The 23,656-nt window shown below is 38.1% G+C and overlaps 2 protein-coding genes across 3 annotated transcripts; one reads left to right on the top strand and one right to left on the bottom strand.

The window, feature by feature from the left end:
• Positions 1–2,950: 2,950 nt before the first annotated feature.
• Positions 2,951–15,810, top strand: LOC129315482 (endonuclease III homolog 1, chloroplastic-like). Of its 2 annotated transcripts, none has more exons than XM_054959196.1 (10): positions 2,951–3,087; positions 3,276–3,397; positions 3,631–3,688; positions 3,850–3,968; positions 4,403–4,469; positions 5,218–5,309; positions 5,478–5,615; positions 5,694–5,798; positions 6,487–6,570; positions 15,442–15,810. In XM_054959196.1, exons 2-10 carry the CDS (start codon positions 3,380–3,382, stop codon positions 15,616–15,618), a joined length of 858 nt encoding a protein of 285 aa, XP_054815171.1. In that variant the 5' UTR covers positions 2,951–3,087; positions 3,276–3,379; the 3' UTR covers positions 15,619–15,810. The 2 variants fall into 2 exon arrangements, with proteins under 2 accessions (XP_054815171.1, XP_054815170.1); XM_054959195.1 differs by having other exon boundaries at positions 2,998–3,195.
• A 647-nt stretch (positions 15,811–16,457) lies between these two features.
• On the bottom strand, positions 16,458–19,971 carry LOC129315484 (protein farnesyltransferase/geranylgeranyltransferase type-1 subunit alpha). The gene is made up of 5 exons (XM_054959197.1): positions 19,627–19,971; positions 19,412–19,521; positions 18,069–18,189; positions 17,782–17,877; positions 16,458–17,043 (listed from the first exon to the last, which is right to left on the bottom strand). The coding sequence occupies exons 1-5, from the start codon at positions 19,864–19,866 to the stop codon at positions 16,603–16,605; spliced, it is 1,008 nt and encodes a 335-aa protein (XP_054815172.1). The 5' UTR covers positions 19,867–19,971; the 3' UTR covers positions 16,458–16,602.
• Positions 19,972–23,656: the final 3,685 nt, after the last annotated feature.

The following is a 23,656-nucleotide window of genomic DNA, read 5'->3' as shown; positions in this document are numbered from 1 at the left end:
AGTATGCAAAAATTTACATGTAATATCTAAAGGATGACATGTAAAAAAACACACAGAGAGCAGGCCACTGTCAATACTACTGAATTACATGTAAACGACTACTGATTACATGTAATTCCACAGATGAAGAGATTCGTGAATATGCTTGAGCAAAAATTACATGTAATATTTAGCAGATTACATCCAAAGCAAGTGCATAGAGAGCAGGCCATTGTTAGTGCCCTTGAATTACACGTAAACAATTGCGAATTATATGTAATTCAATATATAAAGAAATTTGTGAGCATTTCTATGGATAATTTACATATAATATTCAACAGATTACATGTAAAAAGGACATACATAAAGAGCATGCCACTGTTAATTCTCTTAAATTACATGTAAATGATTATGGGTTACATGTAATTCATGTTGGTATAACACATGCTCTGCAACTTACACCATAAGCCAGAAGCCTTACACCTTAAACTAAAAACTTTGCACCGAGGCCTAAAGCCCTACATCTAAGCCAGAACCCTCGTATCCCAAATTAGAAACCTTATACTGAAGCCAAACCACTTACACGCAAGCTAGAACCATTACACCCCAAATCAACCACAAAGCCAAAACATTTGTACCCAAGCCAAAATGCCTACACCTCAAGCCAAATCACCTGCACCCAAGCCAAACCATCTACACTCAATCTAAAGCCCTTACACCCTAGGCTAAAATCCTTACACTCTTTAATTATTGAGTTTACATGCAATATTTGATAATTATATGTAATCAAAGGGAAATGACTTTTTCTGACGACCCTTCACCAACCAGTTAGAGCTCACGTAGGTGCACTGTCACTTATTGGAGGAGGGGTTGAAGCTCTGGTGGCTAGATTTTGTGCCTTTTTTTAATTTTTTTAATTAAACACAAGAGGACATTTTTAGTCATTTGATCATATTATTTAATGAATAAAATATGTAGCTTGGTCCTTTAATTTGTTTTAGTTCTAGGGCATGATTTGTCTTTTAAAGAGGTATTTTTCAACAAATCTCCTAAAAAGTTATTGAGAAAACATAACCTAATTATATAAACTTTGAATTATAAAAATTGTAAAATTTATTCTAAAATTATGTAATCTTTTAATAAACATATAGAAGTAATTAATTTCATTTTTCTAAAGAGAAAATTAAAGTATTTTAACAATCAAGGAGTAACATATTTAATTGATCACATTATAGGGCTTGATCAAAATAAAATAAACTAAAAAGATCTAATTTTAAATCATGTAAAATTATAAGGATTTAAAGATTAACTTTTCCAATATTAGATGACCCTATTAAGATGGTTGGATTCTAATTCTCTAGGCTTAGCTCCTTAGGGCCTGTTTGATACAAAGCATTGATAAGGTGATATTAGAATTGGTTTTGAGTAATCCCACTTTTTTATGTTTGGCATGGGATAATGGGAAATTTAATCCCAATTCCAATCTCAATCCTACTAAGATGAGATTACTCAATACCACCTACCCTCTTATATTGAAAAATTAATCTTAGGACTAATTATTTTTTTAACCAAAATGCCCTCCACCCTTTCTCCTTTTACCTACTCGCTCTCTCTTGGCTCTCCCTTCACCCTTCACCCTCTAGCCTCCACCCCTCCTCACAATCACAACAACGATGGCAATGATAATGGTAGCCACACACAGGCACAACACCAACGCTTGAACCAGGAAGAAGAAGAACAGCAATGATGAGTAACGTAATGATGATGATGAGTTTAAGCGTAAATTGTCGGTGACTAGAAAAAGAGAAGAGGAAGGTCTTACCAAGTTGATCTATATCGCCGGTCCAGAAAGAGAGAAAAGGAAGGTCTTTTGCACCAATCAGACTAGCGTGCATCAGTAGCTTCATCTTTAGTCTCATCGATCTTATTGTCCTTTGATCTCCATAAAATGAGACAATGAAAAACCAGAAAAGGAATAGCAATAAGAAGAAGAGTGGTCGTTTGCGCCGTTGCTGTGCTCTCTAGGGGGAAGGAAATTGATCGTGCATGAGATGAGTTACAGGCTATAGGTTATAGATTTTTCTTTTAATTACTTTAAGGGCATTATAGTCTTTTCATTATTTATGTTTAGTTGTAAAATAAAATAAAGATAAGTATTCCCTTTAAATATTACTTCATACTAGACATAATTTTAAAGCCTCATTCCCACTCTTAGGCCTTGTTTAGTACATTGGACTAAAATCTAGGCACTGGTATTGGGACTAAGAAAACCTAACTTTTTATGTTCGGTATGAATCATTGAGTAATCTAAACCCAATCCCAATCCCTCCTTACATGTAATTAATCAATACCACCCACCTCCTGGGTTTGCAAAATCATTCCTAAGGCTAAAAATATTTGAACCAAATTGCCCTTACCTATCTCTCTCTCTCGCGTCTCTTCTCTTCGTGCAACATAATCACAAGCTCTCATCCGTACGTTCCGATCTTTATGCTCCGTCCAGCTGCCATGAAATTCTCTTTTCAAGCTCTGATCTGTATGCTGCCTTAACGCTTTGATTTGTTCTGAGGAGGTAAAGCAGGAAATTGCAGGGGAGGAAGAGATGCAGGTGAAGGAGCAAAAATCAAAGTCAGAGAGATGAGAACAACGACGAAGGAGATGAAGGAAGAGGAAAGATCAAAATTAGAGACGTTGTCGACTTCTTCTAGATCTGTCGTGTTCGAACTTGAAATTGAAGCTATGCTGCCATGGTGATCTGCCACATTTGATTGCTTCCAAACCTCACAAGCTAGGTTAATTTTTTATTAAGTGTAAGGAGTATTATAGTCTTTTCATAATTTATGTTTAATTATAAAATAAAATAAAAATAAGTTTTCCTTACACATATTACTTCATATTAAATATAATTTTAAATTCTCGTTGCTACTTTTACTACTAATACCAACATCAGTCTTAATCCTAATCTTTCTAAATTGAAGCTGTGCCCAAGGGCGTTAATTTCAGTCTCAATTCCAATTCGAATTTCAGTCCTTCTTAGTTGACACTTATGCTCCAAACAGGGCTTAATCTTGGGTGCTTTGCTCGGCACTGTCCGTGATTCTTGACCTGGTATTGGACGAATCACATTCCTTATCATGTCTGCCTCTGCTACAACTAGATGCTTTTCCAAAGCGCTTCCTTCCAAAACCATTCTTCCCATTCCCCCGCGGTCCCAAAGTATTTATAATTCTTCATGTTGCCTTTTTACCTTGATTTTCAAAAGCTCACTCCTCTTTTCTCTTCTTTTGTTTTTCAAGTTTCCCAGTCCTCGAAGGTGGCTTCAGCGTCCCAAGTTCGTGTCTTTGCCAGGAGAAAGAGAGCCAAAAAGGCCGTGAAAGTTCATGAAAAGGAGCATGTGGCCATGACTCAACACCAGGAGGTGAGAACTTATTTATTACTTTTCGCCGCATAAGTTTATTATTGTCTGTTTTGTATATCAACATTGCGTTCTTGTTCCATGTTACTGCGATAATTTTATATATCACATTACGGACTGTTGGCAGTCTCACTTGTGTGCTTTTGTCTACGCTTTCGCTTAAAATGTATTTCCTTTAACTTCCATCTACCGAGAATATCATCTGATGATGTAAATTGTAACCTTTTCCCGAGCAGGAGCTTGGTTTACCTGAAATCGAAGAATTTGCATATAAAGGAGCAAATGAGTCTCCTAGTAAGATTACTTCAAATTTCTTTGATGAATTAAAAAAAAAAAACATTTCTGTTTTTCTGCAATTTTATCATACATTTATGGAATTGATAATAATTTCCTTGCTGTGATGGCATGGAGACCCTAGTTGAGGAAGTTTAAAATTTGCACTAAATATGATGCAGATGAATCACCTACTAACTGGAAAATGGTGCTGGAAGGGATTCGCAAAATGAGATGTTCCGCAGATGCTCCAGTAGACACTATGGGATGCGAAAAAGCTGGCGAAACTCTTTCTTCCAAGGTCTAATTCTTTATCCTACTGCTGACAAAATACTATGTGGGAGAAAGAAATAAAAATTCGTGTTTTGGTTTTTGGCATCGGAACCTTCTCTTAAAAGGGATTCTATGTTCATTGAATGAACAGATAGAAATGGGCAAACTAACTTCGACTTTTATTGCTGTCTTCTGTTATAGTCTGGGATTTACATTTTTCATGCAGTAGGATTGTATGCATTGCTATTGATGCTTCTGAGTTTTATCTTTCACGGCTTGGACCAGACCAGGTTGCCTTGTAATAGGGCCTTTCGTTTAGTAAATTTATCATAAGATGACATTCTTGATGAGTTAATAATTATTCTAATTATAGGATATTTGTATTTCCTTGAAGTTCTGTATTTTTAATTCATAATATGGGTAGATTTTTTCTTATTTAAAGTTCTGCATATGTATAATTAGGAGAGGAGATTTGCTGTCTTGGCATCTTCCCTTTTGTCAAGCCAAACTAAGGATCACGTTACTCATGGTAAGTACATTTCTTGTTGAAGTGTATGGCGAAATATTTTGTTTGTCTATGTACTCTTAACTTTTAGTAGTAGCATGTGTAGTTGTATTCTAAGACCCACTGGCATATCTCCGTTAATAAACCTAGATAGAACTGATGTCTCATAGCAAGTATAGGATTAGCTGCATCAGCATTTGATAGAAGAATTATTAATTATCTGAACAGAGCAAAACTTTTTCTGATATTAAGATTGCAAACGAAGAGAAACTGAATTACATTGATATCCATGTGAGATGAGCAGTTAAGGAGACGTGTAGATTGTAAGGATAGTAGATTGTGACTAATATGTGCCTGAAATGTGGGATTGTTAAGATCTTGTAGACTTGTAATCAACCTACTCAACCATGCTGAAGTATAAGATAAATCCGAAGGTCTTGAAACCAACAAATCGGTTGAGGTGAGAAAAAAGAATGCTTATATTACAAGATGAGGAGAAAGAAAAAAATGAGTAATGAAGGGTGGAAGTGTAATAAAAATATGATACTTACCATATTTCATGATATAGCTGACTGAACTCTGAAGATGAATATGTTGCTGGTAATTGCCAATGTAACCATATTTGCTCTACCCTTGTACTTCGGGCCTTCCAAGTTTTGTTTACTGCCTGTCTTCATATATGCGATTAATACTTGGTTTGTTCAAGAGTATTCCATTTTGCAACTTGCTTGTGAAACATTTCTAGTTATGAGTATGTTTTTCTTAAGAGTAGGAGCAATTCAACGTCTTCTTCAAAATGGTTTGCTTTCGGCTGATGGACTTGATAAAGCTGATGAAGAAACCATCAAAAAGCTCATTTACCCAGTATGTTCTTTGGTTGGTTTTTGAAGGCATTACCCCAAAGCTTTGAGTATTCCATAATTATGATGTTATGATGCTGGTTTCTTCTGTTGTTATTGCCTGTTTTGCTCTGCATCTGTTAACCTTGTGCTTTTGGGTTTTTTTTTTTTTTTTTTTTACTTTTTTCCTTAGGTTGGATTTTATACAAGAAAATCCATTAACTTGAAAAAAATTGCAAATATTTGCCTCACGAAGTATAATGGGGACATACCTAGCTCAATAGAAGAACTACTCTCACTTCCAGGCATAGGTCCTAAGATGGCTCATTTGGTATGTCTAATTACTTTTCTTTTTCAAACAGCATTTTGCCTTGGCTTTTTGAAGTTCATCGTGTGAGTGATACCACAGGTTATGAATGTTGGATGGAACAATGTTCAAGGGATATGTGTAGATACTCATGTCCACCGCATCTGCAATCGGCTTGGATGGGTTTCAAGATTAGGCACGAAACAGGTTCCTCTCAAATTTGATAGACTCACTTTTGACATACCCATCAAGTTTTTCCAATTTACAGGCTCTGGGGAATTAACAAAATGTTGTTTGAGCTAATTCCAGATAATAAGTTAACTGTATTATTTAGCACGATCACATTATTATTCATGTTATCGCCCAACATTATGACAGTTGGGATTCTTAAAAGCTTTGAAAAAGCAACTGAAAATAATTTTCTATGATTATCATCGATGCATATTTTGTACAATCAACATGTGTATTTAGAGGATGAAATGATTGATATTAAAGTATATTACTTCTTCTGTTCCTTTCTATAAGATAAAATTACTCTCTTTACACAAACCTAGAAAACAGTTAAAATTGGTTTACATCAGTAAAATTGATAATGTTCCTTACTCTATCATCTCCAACTTTCTATGCATAGTAAACACAGCTCATTTATTTGGTAGATGGGGCAAGTCTTTTTAATAATTTTAAGGGTTATTTTAGAAATTAAGTACTCCTAAGATTTTGCAAAATGTCTTATAAATAGGAATGCCAAAACCTTCAAAATTTTGTATTATAAAAAAGAACTAAGGGAGGACATCTATATGATGTATCATCATGTCTGGAATTCGCTTCATATAAAAATCTGCGTTAGTTGGCATAAAGAGAATAACTCTTCAAGTGGTTTGCTCTTCTTTGCCAGAAAACTTTGACACCTGAAGAAACAAGAGAGGCACTGCAACGATGGCTTCCCAAGGAAGAATGGGTCCCAATAAATCCTCTTTTGGTATGCTCAGCTCAATCATTTTATTTTATTTTACTTTATATCCGTGATGACAACCTTGCTGAGTACATAAGCTTCATATGCTGGGTGAGATTCATGTGTAATCAGAGATTGCATTTATTTTGGTTATGACTATTGAAATCATGATAATCAATATCAAGCAATTCATGAATTGAATCGCATTACTCATATGATGTCTGTGTGCACGAATCATAGCAAGAATCAAAGAATTCTGTGATTTTACACAGGTTGCATTGTCAGTGTCAGGTTCATTATGACCATGCCACAGAGCTGCTAAACTAGGCTGAATCTGTTTTCTGAAAAAGAAAACAAATTTTGAACATTCTGGATGGTGTGATTGATAATCTATGTTAGTATTCTAGTACATAAAGAAGATTTGTGTGATAAACAATTTCAGTTCCCCACTCTCTGTTAAGGGAAGAGACAAGAAGGGAGAGATGAGACTGATTTCATTCATAAAAATGTGCCAAGGACGTAGGATACAAGATATACGCTAAACCTAGACACGTGTCCCAAAAGGTAAGGTCCTATACTGTCGATAAGTAATCTGTAATGCAGAAATATATGAAAAGACAATAATAACCTATCAGCATAAAGACAATAAAGGCATCAGATAACTATAAAATAGCATAACGTGTAACAATACTCCCCCCCCAAAAAAACATCCTTGTCCACAAGGATAGTGGTAGAAGCTGGAGCATCTGTCTTAAAGTGAGGGAACTGCTGTTTTATGGTTGAAAGATCTTCCCAAGTAGCGTCTTCAGGTTGAGAAAATTTCCAGCGAACCAACACTTGAGTCACTGGTAGATTATGGCGCTTAATGATTTTTCTATCCAGTAATTCCTCTAGTTCCAGCATAAATTGACCATGATCATCCACCGGGGGTAAGGTGGGGGTAGTGGGGACAGCCGTGCTAACATATTTTTTTAACATGGAAACATGAAAAACTGGGTGGACCTTAGTGTGAGGAGGAAGGTCCAGTTCATATGCAACTTCCCCAAGACGCCCTAACACCTTGAATGGGCCAAAGGAACGAGCAGCTAGCTTATGCAAGGAAGAGTTGTTTAAGAGATTCTTCTTAAAAGGGTGTAGTTTGAGAAAAACCATGTCTCCTTCAACAAATTTTCACTCAGACCGGTGCTTATTAGCTTGTTGAATCATCCTATGTTGAGCCTTCAATAGGTGTTGTTTCAAAAGCTGAATAGTAAGCTCTCGTGAATTGCAAGTTCTATCAACCATTTCATTAGATGAATCACCAGCAATGTAAGGCAGATGAGTGGGAGGAGGCACCCCATAAACAGCTTCAAAGGGAGACATACCAATGGAAGAGTGGAAGGTAGTATTGTACCATAATTCAGCAAGTGGCAGCCACTTAACCCACTGTTTAGGAAAATCTCCCGACATGCAACGGAGGTAACACTCCAAACAGCGGTTGAGTACCTCGGTTTGGCCATTCGTTTGGGGGTGGTATGCTGAAGAAAATTGTAATTTGACCCCATACAGCCTTGCGAGTTCCTTCCAGAATTTCCCACAGAAAATAGGATCCCGGTCTGAAACTATAGACTTAGGAAACCCATGCAACTTAACCACATTATCCATGAAGATATTGGCCACATCTACAGCAGTAAATGGGTGCTTGAGAGCCATGACATGAGCAGCCTTAGATAAACGATCAACAACAACTAAAATAGTAGTCTTAGAATAAGATTTGGGAAGGCCACTAATAAAGTACATTGAGAGCTCGGACCAAATATGTTCCGGAATAGGTAAAGGTTGGAGAAGACCAGGGGAGGCAATTAATTCTGGTTTAAAGCGCTGACATGTAGTGCATTGACGTACAAAATTGCGAACATCCTTTTCCATTCCTTTCCAATAAAAAAAAGAGGTAAGCCGTTTGTAGGTGGGAGTCATACCTGAATGGCCCCCAATGCCATCAGCATGAAAAAATTGAAGTAAAGACTCCCGAAGACCTCGATCAGCACCCACCACCAGCTTACCCTTTCGTTTCAACAATTGGTGTTCCCAAGTGTACTTAGGATGAGAAAAGGGATTAGTTTCCAGACTTCTAATCAGCTGCTATAAATGGTCATCAAGAAGCCAAGAATCGCGTACCCTCTCATATAATGGAGAGATTGGCATTGAAATGGCCAAATAGTCCCCTTCGGAATGCCTAGATAATGCATCAGCTGTAGCGTTATCACATCCTTTGCGGTAAACGATTTCATAGTCGAGCCCCCAAAGTTTATGCAATCACTTACACTGCTCTTGACTCAAGTCACGTTGCTCCAAGAGATGCTTCAAAGGTAAATGGTCAGTGCGGATGATGAATTTGCGTCCCCAAAGATAAGAACGCCACTGCTTGACAGCAAAAACAATGGCCAACAATTCACGCTCATACGCAAACAATTGTTTCTTACGGTAAGAAAGTGCCTTACTAGCAAAAGCCAAAGGATGGCCATTTTGGGATAATATTGCGCCCAATCCATGCCTTGAAGCATCAGTTTCGATCACAAAGGTCTCATTAAAATTGGGAAGAGCAAGCACCGGCGGGGAAGTCATGGAAGCCTTGAGAGATTCAAAAGCTGATTGAGCCTTAGAAGACCAAACGAAGGGCTCATTTTTCTTTAATAACTCAGTTAGGGGACCGCTGATAGAGCCATATCCTTTGACAAAGCGTCGATAGTAACCCGTAAGACCGAGGAAGCCTCGTAGTGCTTTAATGGAAGAAGGGATCGGCCAAGAAGCTACGGCCTCTAGTTTCTTCGGGTCTGCCTAAACCCCATCAACTGTGATGACATGACCAAGATAATCAATCTGTGTTGCTGCAAAAATGCATTTAGAGACTTTAGCAAAAAGTTGATGCTGTTGCAAGAGTGATAAGGTTACTCTCAAGTGCTCCAAGTGGGCTGCCCACTGTTTGCTATAAACCAAGATATCATCAAAGAAAACTAGGATAAACTTCCGCAAGAAAGGTTTGAAAACGGAATTCATAAGGCTTTGAAAAGTAGCGGGCGCATTAGTGAATTCATATAAGCCTTCATGTGTGCGGAAGGCTGTTTTAGCAATATCAGATTCATTCATTCGAATCTGGTGGTAATCAGCTCTTAAATCCAGCTTAGAGAAAAACTATGCTCCAGTAAGTTCGTCCAACAGCTCCTCAATAATTGGAATAGGAAATTTGTTCTTAACAGTGGCTTCATTTAATCTTTTATAATCAACACAGAAATGCCATGTGCCATCTTTTTTCTGCACTAGAATAACAGGGGCTGCAAAAGAACTATTGCTTTCTCGTATGATTCCATTATCAAGCATCTGCTGGACTTGCTGTTCAATCTCAAATTTTTGAACAGGTCCATATCGGTAAGGTCTACAACTCACAGGGTGGTCCACTTTAAGGGGAATGGAGTGGTCAAAAGAACGAGAAGGTGGCAAGGTAGTGGGCTCAGCAAAAATATCAGTGAAGGAGTCGAGTAAATTGTGCAATTGGTTTTGCTGGTCAAAAGAAAGAGAAGAGTTGCAAGGTAACTGCACCTGCAAGTGTTGAGGAATATGAATGAGGTAGAGATGATCAGCCATGGTTTTATCACCATCAAAGAGAATCATGTGCATAATGGGCTTCAGTATTCTGTAGCTCATCCCCTTTAGTGTAATTAATTGACCATTCTGATGAAATTCAAATAGATGCTCTGCCATGACCATGGAGAAACAGCCTAAGGTTTTGAGCCATTGAGTACCCATAATCATATCGAATGCCCCAACCTTCATGATTATAAAATCAGAAGAAAAGAAAGAAGCTCCCATTTCCCATTCCAGATTCGAACAGCATTTGGATACTAACAGCTGCCGATTATCCGCAACAGTAATTCGAATGCCATCCCGTTCTTGAACCTTCAATTTAAGCCGTTTAGCTACCCTTGAATCTAAGACATTATGCGTGCTTCCCGTGTCAATTAGGATAACGATGCTCTGACATTTTATGCGGCCAGCGAGATGTAGTGTAGACGTGCCTTCTCTGCCCTCAATCGCATTCACTGTTCCGGTAGAGGGTAGAGGCCCGATCTCTTCTAATGCATCCTCAAAGAGTTCTGCATCATCTTCGACAATGAGGGCGAAGAGATGGGAATCTCGACATCTATGGGTGCTGCTATACTTTTCATTACACCAATAACAGAGCCCCTTGCGACGTCGTTCGTCCATCTCTCGCTTGGAAAGCTGCTTAGTGGGTCTGGACGACGCTGAACTGGACATACTAGTGGAGTTGAATGATTTGGGCTTATCAACAGTAGGGCTTGTAGACGGAAGGGGGTTGGGGTTCGGTTCGGTCTTGTGGCCCGATAGAGAAGAAGGCAAAAATTGAGAAGTAGCTGATGCGGAAAACGCAGAGGAGGCGTGAAAAGGCTTACGCAGCGCTGAGGGGGGAGCATCCTCATGAATCGCCTTAATGGTTGCAACCAGACGCCTCGCCATTTTCATCGCACTGGCCAAAGAGGTAGGTTGTGGACTAAGAACACTCTGCTGCACATCACTCCTAAGGCCACCTATATAACAATTCATGGCAGCAACTTCAGATAAGTCGACTTTGGTGAGTAACTCATCAAATTTCTCTTCATACTTTTCCACAGACTCTTGCATCTGGAGCTTCTTAATAGCAATCATGGGGTTTTCATCCTTAATATCCCCAAACTTAGCTTCCATCTCATGAAAATATTCATCCCAAGAGAGGTTCGACAAACGCCTCTGTTTTACAAAAGCAAGATGCCAGCGCAAGGTGCGTTTCTCTAAATGAATATTAAGACGGATGCGATGCTCGACAGGTGTTTCGTCCACCTTAAAAAATTGGCAACACTGATAAGCCCATCCTCTAAAATCGGTACCATCAAATTTCAGAAACTCTACTCTGCTATGCTTGGTTGGAACAGAGTAAGAAGGTTGAGAGGTGGGGATAAGTCCTTGAAACGAACCAAACTGAGGAGGTGGGGTTGATAGGGAGGAGGAGGAGTTGTTGCGGAGGACGTGGTTAGTCTAGGAAATGAGGGTGGTGGTGATTGGTAGGAGAAAGGCCGAAGCTGCCGGTCTAGGTGGTGTATTTGTCGCGGTGGGAGCTTGGGAAGGTTCACCGGCTTCAAGGTTAGCAGAACGTGAAAGTTGATTAATAATCATGGAAAGCTTGGCATTAATGTCATTAAGCTGGGTAGAAAACTGGTTTATGGTTAGCCGCATGTCGGATATTTCCTGTGTGTGTTTGTCCACAGCAAGCTGAGTGCTAGCCACCAATGCAGATTGCATCTCTAGTCAATGCTCAAGGTCGCCCACATGTTCAGTAGAGGACCGAGTCTTCGGTGGAGCCATGGCTGGAGAGACGGCTCTGATACCAAAATGTTAAGGGAAGAGAGAAGAAGGGAGAGAAGAGACTGATTTCATTCACAAAAATGTGCCAAGGACGTAGGATACAAGATATACCCTAAACCTAGACATGTGTCCCAAAAGGTAAGGTCCTATACTGTCGATAACTAATCTATAATGCAGAAATATATGAAACGACAATAATAACCTATCAGCATAAAGACAATAAAGCCATCAAATAACTATAAAATAGCATAACGTGTAACACTCTCCCTCCCAACATAAGGACTGCTGTGTTGCTTCTTCCCTTTGCATTATGCAAACTTTCATAGCAAGCAAACCTGCTAATGCCTTCTTCTCTGAAGTTTCAAGCTTCAGTTTGGTCTTATCTCTCGACTTTTGCATTCTTTAAGTTTAATTTCTGAATCTTTTCAGTCATTATCACTTGCCATGCATCCTAAATTGAAAGCCAAGAAATTTTGTGTTTGGATATTGCTTGCAATATACAACATGTAGGTGCCTTTGGCTTTAAGGCTCATGAGGGAGATGAGCATCGTGTGCTTATTAGGCTAAGTAAGCTATGTCGCTTCACCTTCTAAAATCCATGATGCTTCTCTTATTATTATTATTATTATTTTTTTGGGTGTTTTGGAAATCACCTTCCTCACTCTCTCCTTCCCTCTCCCCCTCTCTCACAATTAGTTAAATTATGTTTGAATGGATGGATTTAAGTTGAGAATTTGGATTTAAAATTTAATATTTGAAATCTTACATTTGAGATTTATAAATTCTAAATTCCCCTATTAAAAAATTTCAAATTATAATATTAAAATAATTTGTTTAGGTCTAAAGTAAAATTTAAATTTTAAATTCTATATTTGAATTTAAAAGAAACTTGGAAGATTAGTTAAACTTGACGATTCAAATAGCTAACTTCCAATAGGATCAGACAAACAAAGCTGACTAGCACTAAGGCATCGGTGACGGTCGAGACGGAGCCTCTGACTTCCATCGAGACCAAATCGTCACAACAATGGGGACGGAATGGTTGACTTTCACTGGGACCGGATCAACGATGATGATGGGGATCGGATGGTCGAATTCCATCAGGACTAGACCGACGATGACAACAGGGACCAGATGGCCAACTTCCACTAGGATCTGACCAACAGCTATCGCGGGGACTAGATGACCGACTGCCACCAATATCGAATCGGCGGTGACGACGGGGACCGGACGATCGACTTTTACCTGGACTGGACCGATGACTACAATAGGCATTGGACAGTCGACTCCTACCGAGATCAAATCAACGACGATGATGGGCACCGAACGGCCGACTTCCGCTAGGATTGAACCAATACTGACACTGGGGACAGGACGGCCAACTTTCACCAAGACCAGATTGACGTCTACAACAAGCACTGGACAGCTGACTTCTACCATGATTGGATCGACAACGATGGGCACTGGACGGCTGACTTCCACCAGGATTGGACCGATGTTGACGACGTGGACTAACCGATTGAATTCCTCCGAGATTGGATCCACATCGATGATGGGGATAGCAAGGCCAACTTCTACTAAGACCAAACCAACGCCGACGATAGGGACCGAACGGCCGGCTTCTACCGGCACCAAACTGGATCAATGATGGCAACGACAACCAAACTGAAGAGATGGCAACAGAAGGTGACCGTCCGGTCCTCACCTGGTGGAAGTTGGACTTTCGGTCCTCATTATCGCTGTAGGTGCCGTCCTGGTGGAAGTCAACCATCATCCGATTTCCGTCATTGCCATCAGTTCGGTGCTGGTGGAAGTCGACCATTCGATTCCTATCATCGCTGTCAGTCTGGTCTCTATCATAGCCGTTGGTCTGATCCTGGTAGAAGTCAACTGTTCGGTCCTCGTCATCCTCGTTAGTTTAGTCTCGGTTGTTGCCGTAGGTTTGGTGTTGGTGGAAGTCTGCCGTCTAGTCCTTGTCACCACCGTCAGTTAGGTCCTAATTAAAAGTGACCGTTCAATTCCAGTCATCGCCATTGGTTCAATGGCAGTGGAGGTTGATTGTTTGGTCACTATCAGTTTGGTGCCGATGGAAGTGGCCTGTTCTATCCCTGTCGTCGCCATCAATCCGATGCTGGTTGAAGTCAGCCGTTCGGTCACCGCATCGCCATCAATCCGGTGCCAGTGGAAGTCTTTCGTTCGATCCTGGTGGTCACCGTCAGTCCGATGCCAGTGAAAGTCGACCCCCCGGTCCCCGTCGTTGCCATTGGTCTGGTGCCGGTAGAAGTGGGCCGTCCGATCCCGGTCGTCGACGTCGGTCCTGTGCTAGTGAAAGTCAACCGTCCTGTTTTGGTTAATGGTGGCAGCTTGTTTCCGTCAACTTTGGTGGTTTGGTCTAATTACCGTTAGCAAGTCAATTAAACTTTCATTTATTTGGGTCAAATTGCAAAAGAGCTTGAGTTAAGATTTGAAATGATAAGGATTTCAAATTACAAAGAAATTAAGGGAGAACTTGGATTTGGATTTAGGTCAAATCCAAATCCATACATGTTTAATTATCCAAACAATGAATTTGGCTCAAATTCAAATCCAAATCTAAATTCATGTGTTTCGAAACATAACATTAGCAATTTCAGCTTCTGAAGCGCACCATTTCACCTCTTTCATTGCTGGTCTTGCTGCAATTTTGGAGGATAGGTTTGCCCGGAAACACTTGTCTCTAGAAACCACTTTTAAAGTTGGAAAGCTTCTGGAGGTTGGTGTAAACTTTTTGGCATTGCTCTCTCTCTTTTTCCTTTTCTTTTCGTGCAGTATTTCAGCATCTTCTGTAGAAACCAAATAAAACATGCTATTCAAGCAAACACTAGTTGGTTGGCTTTGCGGAGTCCAACGAAGTCCACTTGTATAAACAAAGCAATGAAAACAACTATATCAAAAACTGAATCTTATTCTACCCATTGTTTCATTTGTGCTGCTTGGAAAGACTTAATCCTTCTGAATTTAGAAATTTGTTGTTCATTCTATTCATTTGATCAGAACCCAAGTCTGCTAACAGAGCATCATGAGAGAGACATGGTTTTGCCTGATGACCTTGCGGTGCACATCTTAATGAGCACCAAAATCAAACACCTTATTGGTGATTTACACATATAGTATATTATACATTTTAATGTATTTTAATTTTATCGATGAATCTATGATTTGATCCGATTTATGACTAGTGATTTGAAGATTATAATTGAAATTATGAGGAATAGAGTAATGGGAGGTTCAACAAACATTAGATTTGTGGCTTAAGGAACGTTGTCTGTTATCTGCAGCAAGTGGATCGCAGGTGTCTTCCCGAAGAGTTAGTAACCTTAGTGTGGTTTTGTTGGATGTCTGTCTTGTTACCGCGGCTTTATTTAAATCCTTTCTGGCATCTTGTAGAACCATTAATCATATAACTCTATTATAATGTGCACATTCATCATGTACTCATGCTCTTTCTGGCTTGAACATCATCAGGTAGGTTTTGGGCAGACAATTTGTACGCCTCGCCGACCTCACTGTGGAGAATGTGGTGTAAGTGATTTCTGCCCGTCAGCGTTCAAGGAAACCTCGAGCCCTCTTTCCAAGTCCAAAAACTCGGGACTGAAAAGAAGCTTAAACCAGACTGCCTCTGGAGTTTTAGGTTTGGAATGAGTCATTCTCGTTAAATTAAATATAAATATTTAGTGCGTGGTTGTGTATCCTTTTACAGAATCGCACCTGGAAACTGATTTTGTTGACTTCACTGGATATCAAAAGGAACTAGTGATGAACCCCTGCGGGACTATAAAATGAAATGGGGGAAAACATATTATAGATAAAAATAAGTGGCAATGTTATGTTTCCCATCTACAGTTTTATAACCAAATATAAGTTCCAGCCTAACAGAAAGCTCAAAGATTTTTTTCCTGCTTGATGGTCCTGGGGGTTTTGCGGCGGAAAAGATTGGGTGTAGGAAATTCAAAAAGCTCTGATGGCTCAGTATCATTAGCACATGCTTTTGGATTTTTGAGCTCTTAGTTTTTGGTGGGTTTGGAGTCAAAAAAAGAACAATGTGCACGTCACCCTCATCAATAGGCTATTTGGCTTGAGATTGATCTGGAAGTGGCACTAAGAGGGGTAGCATGGGCAACATCACTATCAACACGAGGATTCCTAGTAGTTCAGTATCAATGCTTTTTCTACAAAAAAATATATCTATCCATCTATCCATATCAAGGCGCCTTTATAAAGGGTTCAGATACCGGAGGCCTTGACCACCCCCCCGGGGGGACAGGGGGCACCCCTTTTTATTTTTATTTTTTCGAAAAAACTGAATCGCTATTCAGATCTCCGACCAGAGTTCTATAAAATCGCTAACAGCATTCTGGGGCAGCCCCTAACTCCCAAGTGTCCTTCAAAAGTTGATGGCAGAGAATAGCTGTGGAGGTAAGGAAGTTGATAACTCAATAATTATGATTATATATGTTCTACAACGAGAATATGCACAATGGTTCACTCAGAAAAATCATCTTCAATGATAGCATTCAATTTAATAAAAGGGACTTTGTACCAATATCGCAAAAGATGACAATTATGATCAGAGCCAATTTATCAAATACAAACTACAAATCACATTAGCTTGTCACCTCGCTGCTTTCATGTTGAGTTAGGTGCGTGAGGAAGCATGCATTTACGCCAATTCCAATAGTTGGCTCTAAGTGGATCTACGTGTTCCAGGATTGAACAAACAGTTGTTGCTAAATCGTTATCGTGATAATCTAAATCCGACGTCTTTAAAGCCTCCACAGCATCTCTAAAGTCTGGGTTAGCTTGGAGACCGTGGCAGAGAAGATCCAAAAGGGTGCTCAGAGCGAACAAATAGTTTCTCTTTGACCTCAAAATCTTTAAGATTACTTGGGAAACTCGACGGTCATTCACCCACAAGGTGGCTTCACCTCTGTAAAGTCCTCGAAGATATCTCCACGAGCTTTCATTCTCCGGGTGGGCCAAAATGGCTTCAACGGTGTAAAGCACTTCAGATTCTCTCGTAGTTTCCAGCCCCCCTAATATGGGAGATCTTGTGATGACAAAATATCTCTGTCATAAAGATTGAACGTCAACTTTCAGAACTTCCAAGATCTGAAGAGAAAATTGAAGACAACAATAAATGGAAAAAGTACAACTTAATTTGGCCCCTTAAGTTAAAAATTTGTAACTTAATCCACACAGTTACAAATTATTTCAGTTCCTGATGTTAAAATCCTGCCAATATTTTGTTACATTAAGTTGATAAATATATAATGTTGGGAAAATCATACACTTGGACTTGGTCACTATAGTTCCATTCAATTTTTAATTTGACTCTTGTAATTTTAAAATTTATAATTATGATTCAGTTCTTACCTATAACAAAGACTAAAGTAAAAGAGAATGAAACAATATAGACAAAATGTACTATTCTACTTCTACTCAGATAAATATAATTAACCCCCCCTAAAAAAAAATCTATTCTAGGCAAACTATTGCTGAATCTTGCACCACCCGTTTCTATTAATCACAACTCATTGAACTCTGTCACTACTATCAACTCCAATACCCAGCAAAATTAATTTTAAGCCACTGAACTGCACCGATTAAGTTATCATTGCTCTAATGCCTACCTAAAAGAGAACAAATTGGCAGAACTTAAGAGAATAGTAGAAGATAGTTCGTTTTTTTTTTTTTTTTCAATTGCAAAATGTAGCATTCAGGAAAGTAGAACAAATCATGCCAGAAGATTTGTCTCTTTCAAGCGGTACCAGGATCAAACAGAACATGCATCAAAAGGTTGCATACCTGATTCCAAGCAGAATTGTTAAAGATGTCTTCTTCAAGAAGCTCGCGACAATAGTTAAGCTCGTATTCCCATCCTCCCAGTGCCTGAAGAATCCACTGCCCAAGGAAAAAGGGGGCAGACGAGAAAAAAGACAGACCAAGATTTAATGTTTAAACATCTAAAACGTGTTCAAATTAATGTGCAAAAAATATTTTTCAATCAGTAGAAACAAAACACCCACCCACACAAATTGCTTACGACATATTCAGGCTCGTCAAGCCTGATGGGAAAAGCTAGCAAGCATTACCTGACGATGAGACCATGCATGGTAATGTTTCGCATCAATAGACAATATCTTCTTGGTGAACTCAAGCTCTGTGTTTGCAGATTCAGGTCCTAATTTTTCAGCAACCCATCGCCTATGATGCCTACATCCATGCAATGATAGGGAGATTGTGAATGTGAAAAAAAAAAAAAGATTTTCCATGCACCATGCAATTCATGTAAGAAATAACTTACATATAAACTACAGAATAATAAAATGTACCAAACACTTAATCACTATGTTTCAAAATGTTTTACAGCGAGTTAAAATGCCATTTCAGTGTGAAAAAAGGAAACATTTCCTTTAACCATAAAGGAGGTGACACACACAGAAGTCAGATGATGTCCTAACTACAGGCTAGATGTATCTCCAGATAAATTGAGCAGCACCCAAGTTAATCTCACTGTGGTTTTATTACTAAAGCTCACTCCCAGAAGTAGCATAAGAAATTTATTATGATAACTTGGGTGGTGATGGGTCCACAACCCAATAAACCACGTGTCTGTGTAGTTGCATGTTGAACGAGTGCAATTCACTTCCCCAAGCAGGACCAATTAAGAATCCACACACATTTTAAGTTTCTGAGGAATAAGAAGAACATTATTGTTTTAGGCTTTTAGCAACATTCCCTAGCTGGTGGAATAAGGCTTGTTGTTATTGTTCTTATTGTTGTCATAGGCTTTTAACAACATTAAGATCGTGCAGGAGAGGTTTTTCTAACAGAAATTTGTTTTCTCTTAAAATAAATATGGGACCTTATCCATACTCACCCTACTTATATTTCTACAACACATTAAGATTTAAACAAATTCGCAAATGCTCAAGGGTTCCTTAGACAAGTTAGAGACGCTTAAGAGTATTTTTTTTTTTTTTGGGGGGGGGGGTTGTTGGGGATGCATAATTGAGGACTTGACATATCACTAATCAATGAAACAGCTACGCACATTTTCTTCATATTAGACAACAATTCTTCCAAAGTACTTATTTTGATGGGTACACACTATGACTAGTTTATCAGAAAGGCCAACTGAGTAGGGTAAAGTGATGCAGAACGAAGCCATCCAAGTTTACTCTTAAATTTTCTAATGAAGGAGAAATAAAGTAGATGAACAAAAATAGCCATTTAGGTTGTTCAACATGATGACAATATTATCTAATGCAACTGGGGGTGGCATAAGACAAGATGTATACTGGGTTCCCATCGTGGTTTATACACAATTTAGTCAATTCTATCCATCTATTGTTCATGAACAAGACAATAATCTAAGACGGAAACAGTTTTTTTTTTGGGAGGGTGGGGGGCAGCCATGATAGTTGTAACTCACCATATCTGATAGTTTTTGGAGTTGCCCTCGGATATACGTTCCAAAAAATCCAATTCATTATGAAGGTCGGTGCTCAGTGATTCAAGTAACAGACGCCGAAAATGCCACACCTAAAGATTCAGAAGAACTTACTCGTTAGGTGAAAACTCAGAAGACCTAGTTGAAAGCGAACTGAGTCATGCAGACACACGCATGGCGGGTTACATAATACATACAGTGTAATTGCCAGAATTGAACCCAATGGCTTCAGCGGTCAGGCTAAGGGCGCGAGGGGAGCGCTCGTCGGCTAGGTAGACGGCTCGGAAATAGTCCATAACTTCTGTAAACTCTTGGGTGTAGGCAATAGGCACCACGGGATTTGGGCCATCGTCTTGCGGAACTGGAGTAACATCAGACCACTCCAGCCTCTGGCTCAGTCGCACACGGTGTTGGCCTTCGTCGGAGTCAGACTCCATACTCGTCTCCGAGATTCTCCAACTCCACTGATCAAATCAAATCTCACGCTGATTCCAGCCGATGTCGCCGCCTTGAAAGAAAACATCTCGTACGGATCCCACTTGGACTCTGGACAAGAAATAGGACCCAATTCACTCACGGGCATAAAGCTATAGAATAAGGCTTCCGTCGGCCCAAGTTTAATTAACAGGGTTAAATGTCATTAGTTTAATTCGAAGGGCCTGTGCTGCGAGCACTCTAAATTAAATTATGAGTTAATTTTATTTTTTAATTTAAAAAATTCACTTTCTCTTGCCCCCGTTAACAGGCTTCTTCTCCCTATCTTGTGAGTCCCACTTTTAATTTTTTAATATTTTTTGTTATAAAATATTTCCCGTTGGGTTCCAGTTCCACCATGTTTAATATTTTTTATAATCTCTCTCTACTTATCTCTCTTCCCTTCCCCCCCCCCTCTCTGGTCCTCATACTTAACTAATTAATGCAAACCCAAGTAGTCGCTAATTGCGGGAAGATTGAGAGGAAGAACAAAAAATGAGATCAATAACTTCTCAAACACGAACCAAAGCAAGAGGGTCCATCAAATGAATTAACCCCCATAATATCATCAAACCCTTGGATCCAACCACACGAGCACCTCCAACATTTGCTCATCAACACACAAAAAACCTCATCCTTTAACGCTTACTTTCCTGTAGATTTCTTCTTTCCCACCCAACCCTGTGATTCAAGTAAAACTAACCAGACTCACCGAGAAAGTAATCTTGCCCGAATCCAATGGTAAAAACTCGATGGATAGCTTGTTCGTGCTAGAGGTGCCACAATGGCCATACAGGAGCTACTTCAAGAACAAGATGGGGACTGCTAATGATGACGAAGTGAATGAATTATAATACTGTGACCGTGAGAATCTTGGGGAAAACGTTGGAGATAATCAAGCTGGCGTGGCCGATGATTCTATAGGGCAATCAAATCTTATGACTCAAAATTGGATGGGACCTTGCTGGGAGTGAGAGCAGCCATCGAATCTCCCCTGTTGTTTTTCTTAGAAACAGATATATCAACATAACGGGGGATCATGAGGTGTGTGATTGAGTAAAGGAGTGGTCTACCAGAGTCCACAGTGAGATTTTTATGAAGAAGGTTATCCCGTCGCCGCGAAGGAGTGATCCCACTCTCTTCTTCTACATTACGTGGTTACTCTCACTCCCAACAAGGTCCAATCAGTAGAGGGAGCAAGGAAATGGCTAGTTCGAATATAAATGAATTAGACCAGTCCTCCGAGCTACTAGGAAGCTTGCATATCCATGACCAAATGTCCATTATTGAGGGAAAGGTTTGACTTCTCTCTCTTATATGTGTTTAGGAATGGACCATGAATCAGATGTTATTTATGGAAGGAATGAATGATGAAGAGGTTTACTGTGTCTTGTTTAAGATTTTCGGATAGTGAACGACAAGGACACGGAGACGGAGGGAGGGAGAGATGAGTAGAGGGAGAGAGAGAGTTTTTTATATTAAAAAAATATTAAAAATGGTGGGGCCCACCATGAAATATTTTATAATAAAAACATTAAAGAAAGAAAAAATTGATCTTTTATCCTCCAACTTTTAATTCACTTATAACTCAATTCCTCAACTATAACTCCCTTATAACTCAATCCCTCAACTTTTGGATCCCTCACAAATTAGTCTCTGAACTTTTGTTAATTTTTTTTCATATTAGCTTATATCTCAAATCAATGAGCAAGAGAAGGGTATTTTAAAATAATATATAAATATTTTTTATCCCTCTTATTTGATAAGAAATTTTTTTAAAAAAATTAAAAAAAAGGACCGAATTATAGGTGAATCAAAAGTTGAGGTATTGAGTCACAGCGAGTCATAATTGAAAAACTGAGTTACAAGTGAGTTAAAAGTTAAAAAATTAAAAAATTAATTTTTTATTAAAAAAATTTAAAAGTAAAACCCATATAACAAGTAGAAGATGACGTGTAACATCATAATTTTTTTTTAGATAAAAAAAATTGTTGTAAAATTTAAGTTTTTATTTAAAAATAAATAAATAAATAAATAATAATAGGAATTTATATTATTTGAGATTATTCAAAAATAATAATATAATTAGAAATTTAATTATGAATTAAAAACTTAGATTTAAAATTATATAAAAAATATTTTGTTAAGATATAATTTTAAGATTTAAAAAAAATTATTATGTGTGTGTGAGTTTAAAAAAAAGTAAAAAAAGTAAAAAAAAAAAAAAGAAAGGGGGGTGTAGAAGTCCCACATCGGTTAGATGTGGGATGAGGAAAGGATTACTCATGTATAAAAGAAAGCAAGAACGTGCAAGGAAGAAAAGAAAAATTTATGCAATTGTAAAAATTACAACTAAGGGCCCAAGATGTAATTTAGAGAAAATTGTAAGTAATGACCCAAAGGTTTGAATAATTAAATTTAGACCTATAATTTTTTTTATAATTTTGGGACCCACAATCTCATTTTTATATTATTTTTCTCTTTTCCTCTCACGTTGCTAGGCGTCTTCTTGCAAAGGAGGATTATTTTCTTTTTCTTCAGGTATGTTCTAACTTTTCTGTTTAGATTAGCATTTAAAAATTTATTTAATTACAAAATTAATTTTATATTTATTTTCTAAATAATATTAGCTTTCTAGTGATATGATTATTTTGTAGGATGGAGTAAATATTTTGATTGAAATTTTTCTATAGGATAGTTAATCTGATGATATGATAGATTAAAAATATAGGTTAAAGTTCTTAGGGATATAAAAATATTATAGAATATTTTCTTGAGATTGAAACTCATGTTTAAGAATTTTTGAGTTAAACTCTAGATCTATATGGTTGAATTTATGTAGAATCTAAGATGTAGGGATGAATCTCTAATTATTAAATATTTATTTAAGTATGAATAGGTACTTTTGAGGTTATAGAAAGGTGATTTGAGGCTTCAGGATAATTCTAAAATTTTTAATTTATTTTTGAATGAATTTTTAGAATATAGAAGGATAAAATTGTGATACTAGAAGTGAATTGAGGATAAAAAAAATAGTTTATTAGGATACGAGAATTTTAGAAAAGAATTTGGGAAGTTAAATGAGGCATAAATCTTAAATTAGTGTTAATATGGATTATAGATCTAAGACTTTCTAACTCTTTAAATTAGAGTTATTTATTTTAATGTAAAATTAATATATAGTATTGTGAAATAATTATGTAGATTATATTGACAAAGATAGTGGTGAAAAAGAAGTTGTGAAGGGAAACTTGTTATTCAAGACACAAGGTAACCATTATTAATGTATTGTGATGGGTGTATTTGTGAATGGTTATGTGTTGTTTTGTTGTTTGGAAAAATTATGAATTATTGAAAATAAATACTGTATATACTTGTTTGAAATTATTGCCAAGTGGTTAAAAATTTATTTTTGTTTATCATGATGAGATATTATTGTTCGTATATATTCTGTTTGGATATTTGAATGATGCATGACTTGTCAGGGTATTTTAATGTATGGTGTTAATGGAAATTTCTGTTGATTAATTATTACCACGTGGTAAGCCCTCATTGGACCCAATGAGTGGCGTGTCGCTTGGTCCAACTCACCTTTGGTCGGGTGATTTGGCGTCCGAGCATGGCGAAAGGAGGTTATAAGGTGTAGTCATGCAAATTAAATACTTGTTCGATTTGTTTGAAAATATTATTCGGTTAAATGTTTTGTGTGCCCACTTAGCAATCGCATGATTAGTTACATTCGCATGCATCATT

Source organism: Prosopis cineraria, unplaced genomic scaffold (assembly GCF_029017545.1).
Source record: "Prosopis cineraria cultivar Desert tree isolate PC_DT_omini unplaced genomic scaffold, ASM2901754v1 PC7, whole genome shotgun sequence".
NCBI lineage: Eukaryota > Viridiplantae > Streptophyta > Magnoliopsida > Fabales > Fabaceae > Prosopis > Prosopis cineraria.
The sequence above is the reverse complement of the archived record's forward strand: the minus strand, read 5'-3'. Positions and strand labels throughout refer to the sequence as shown.

Coding starts and splice junctions, on each gene's coding strand:
- LOC129315482 (XM_054959195.1), top strand. CDS start 3,114: ATGTCTGCCTCTGCTACAACTAGATGCTTTTCCAAAGCGCTTCCTTCC. Junction 3,196..3,275: donor CATTCCCCCGCGGTCCCAAA/GTATTTATAATT, acceptor TTGTTTTTCAAG/TTTCCCAGTCCTCGAAGGTG. Junction 3,969..4,402: donor GCGAAACTCTTTCTTCCAAG/GTCTAATTCTTT, acceptor ATGTATAATTAG/GAGAGGAGATTTGCTGTCTT.
- LOC129315484 (XM_054959197.1), bottom strand. CDS start 19,866: ATGGAGTCTGACTCCGACGAAGGCCAACACCGTGTGCGACTGAGCCAG. Junction 19,522..19,626: donor TCAATTCTGGCAATTACACT/GTATGTATTATG, acceptor CTGAATCTTTAG/GTGTGGCATTTTCGGCGTCT. Junction 18,190..19,411: donor TCCAAAAACTATCAGATATG/GTGAGTTACAAC, acceptor GCATGGATGTAG/GCATCATAGGCGATGGGTTG.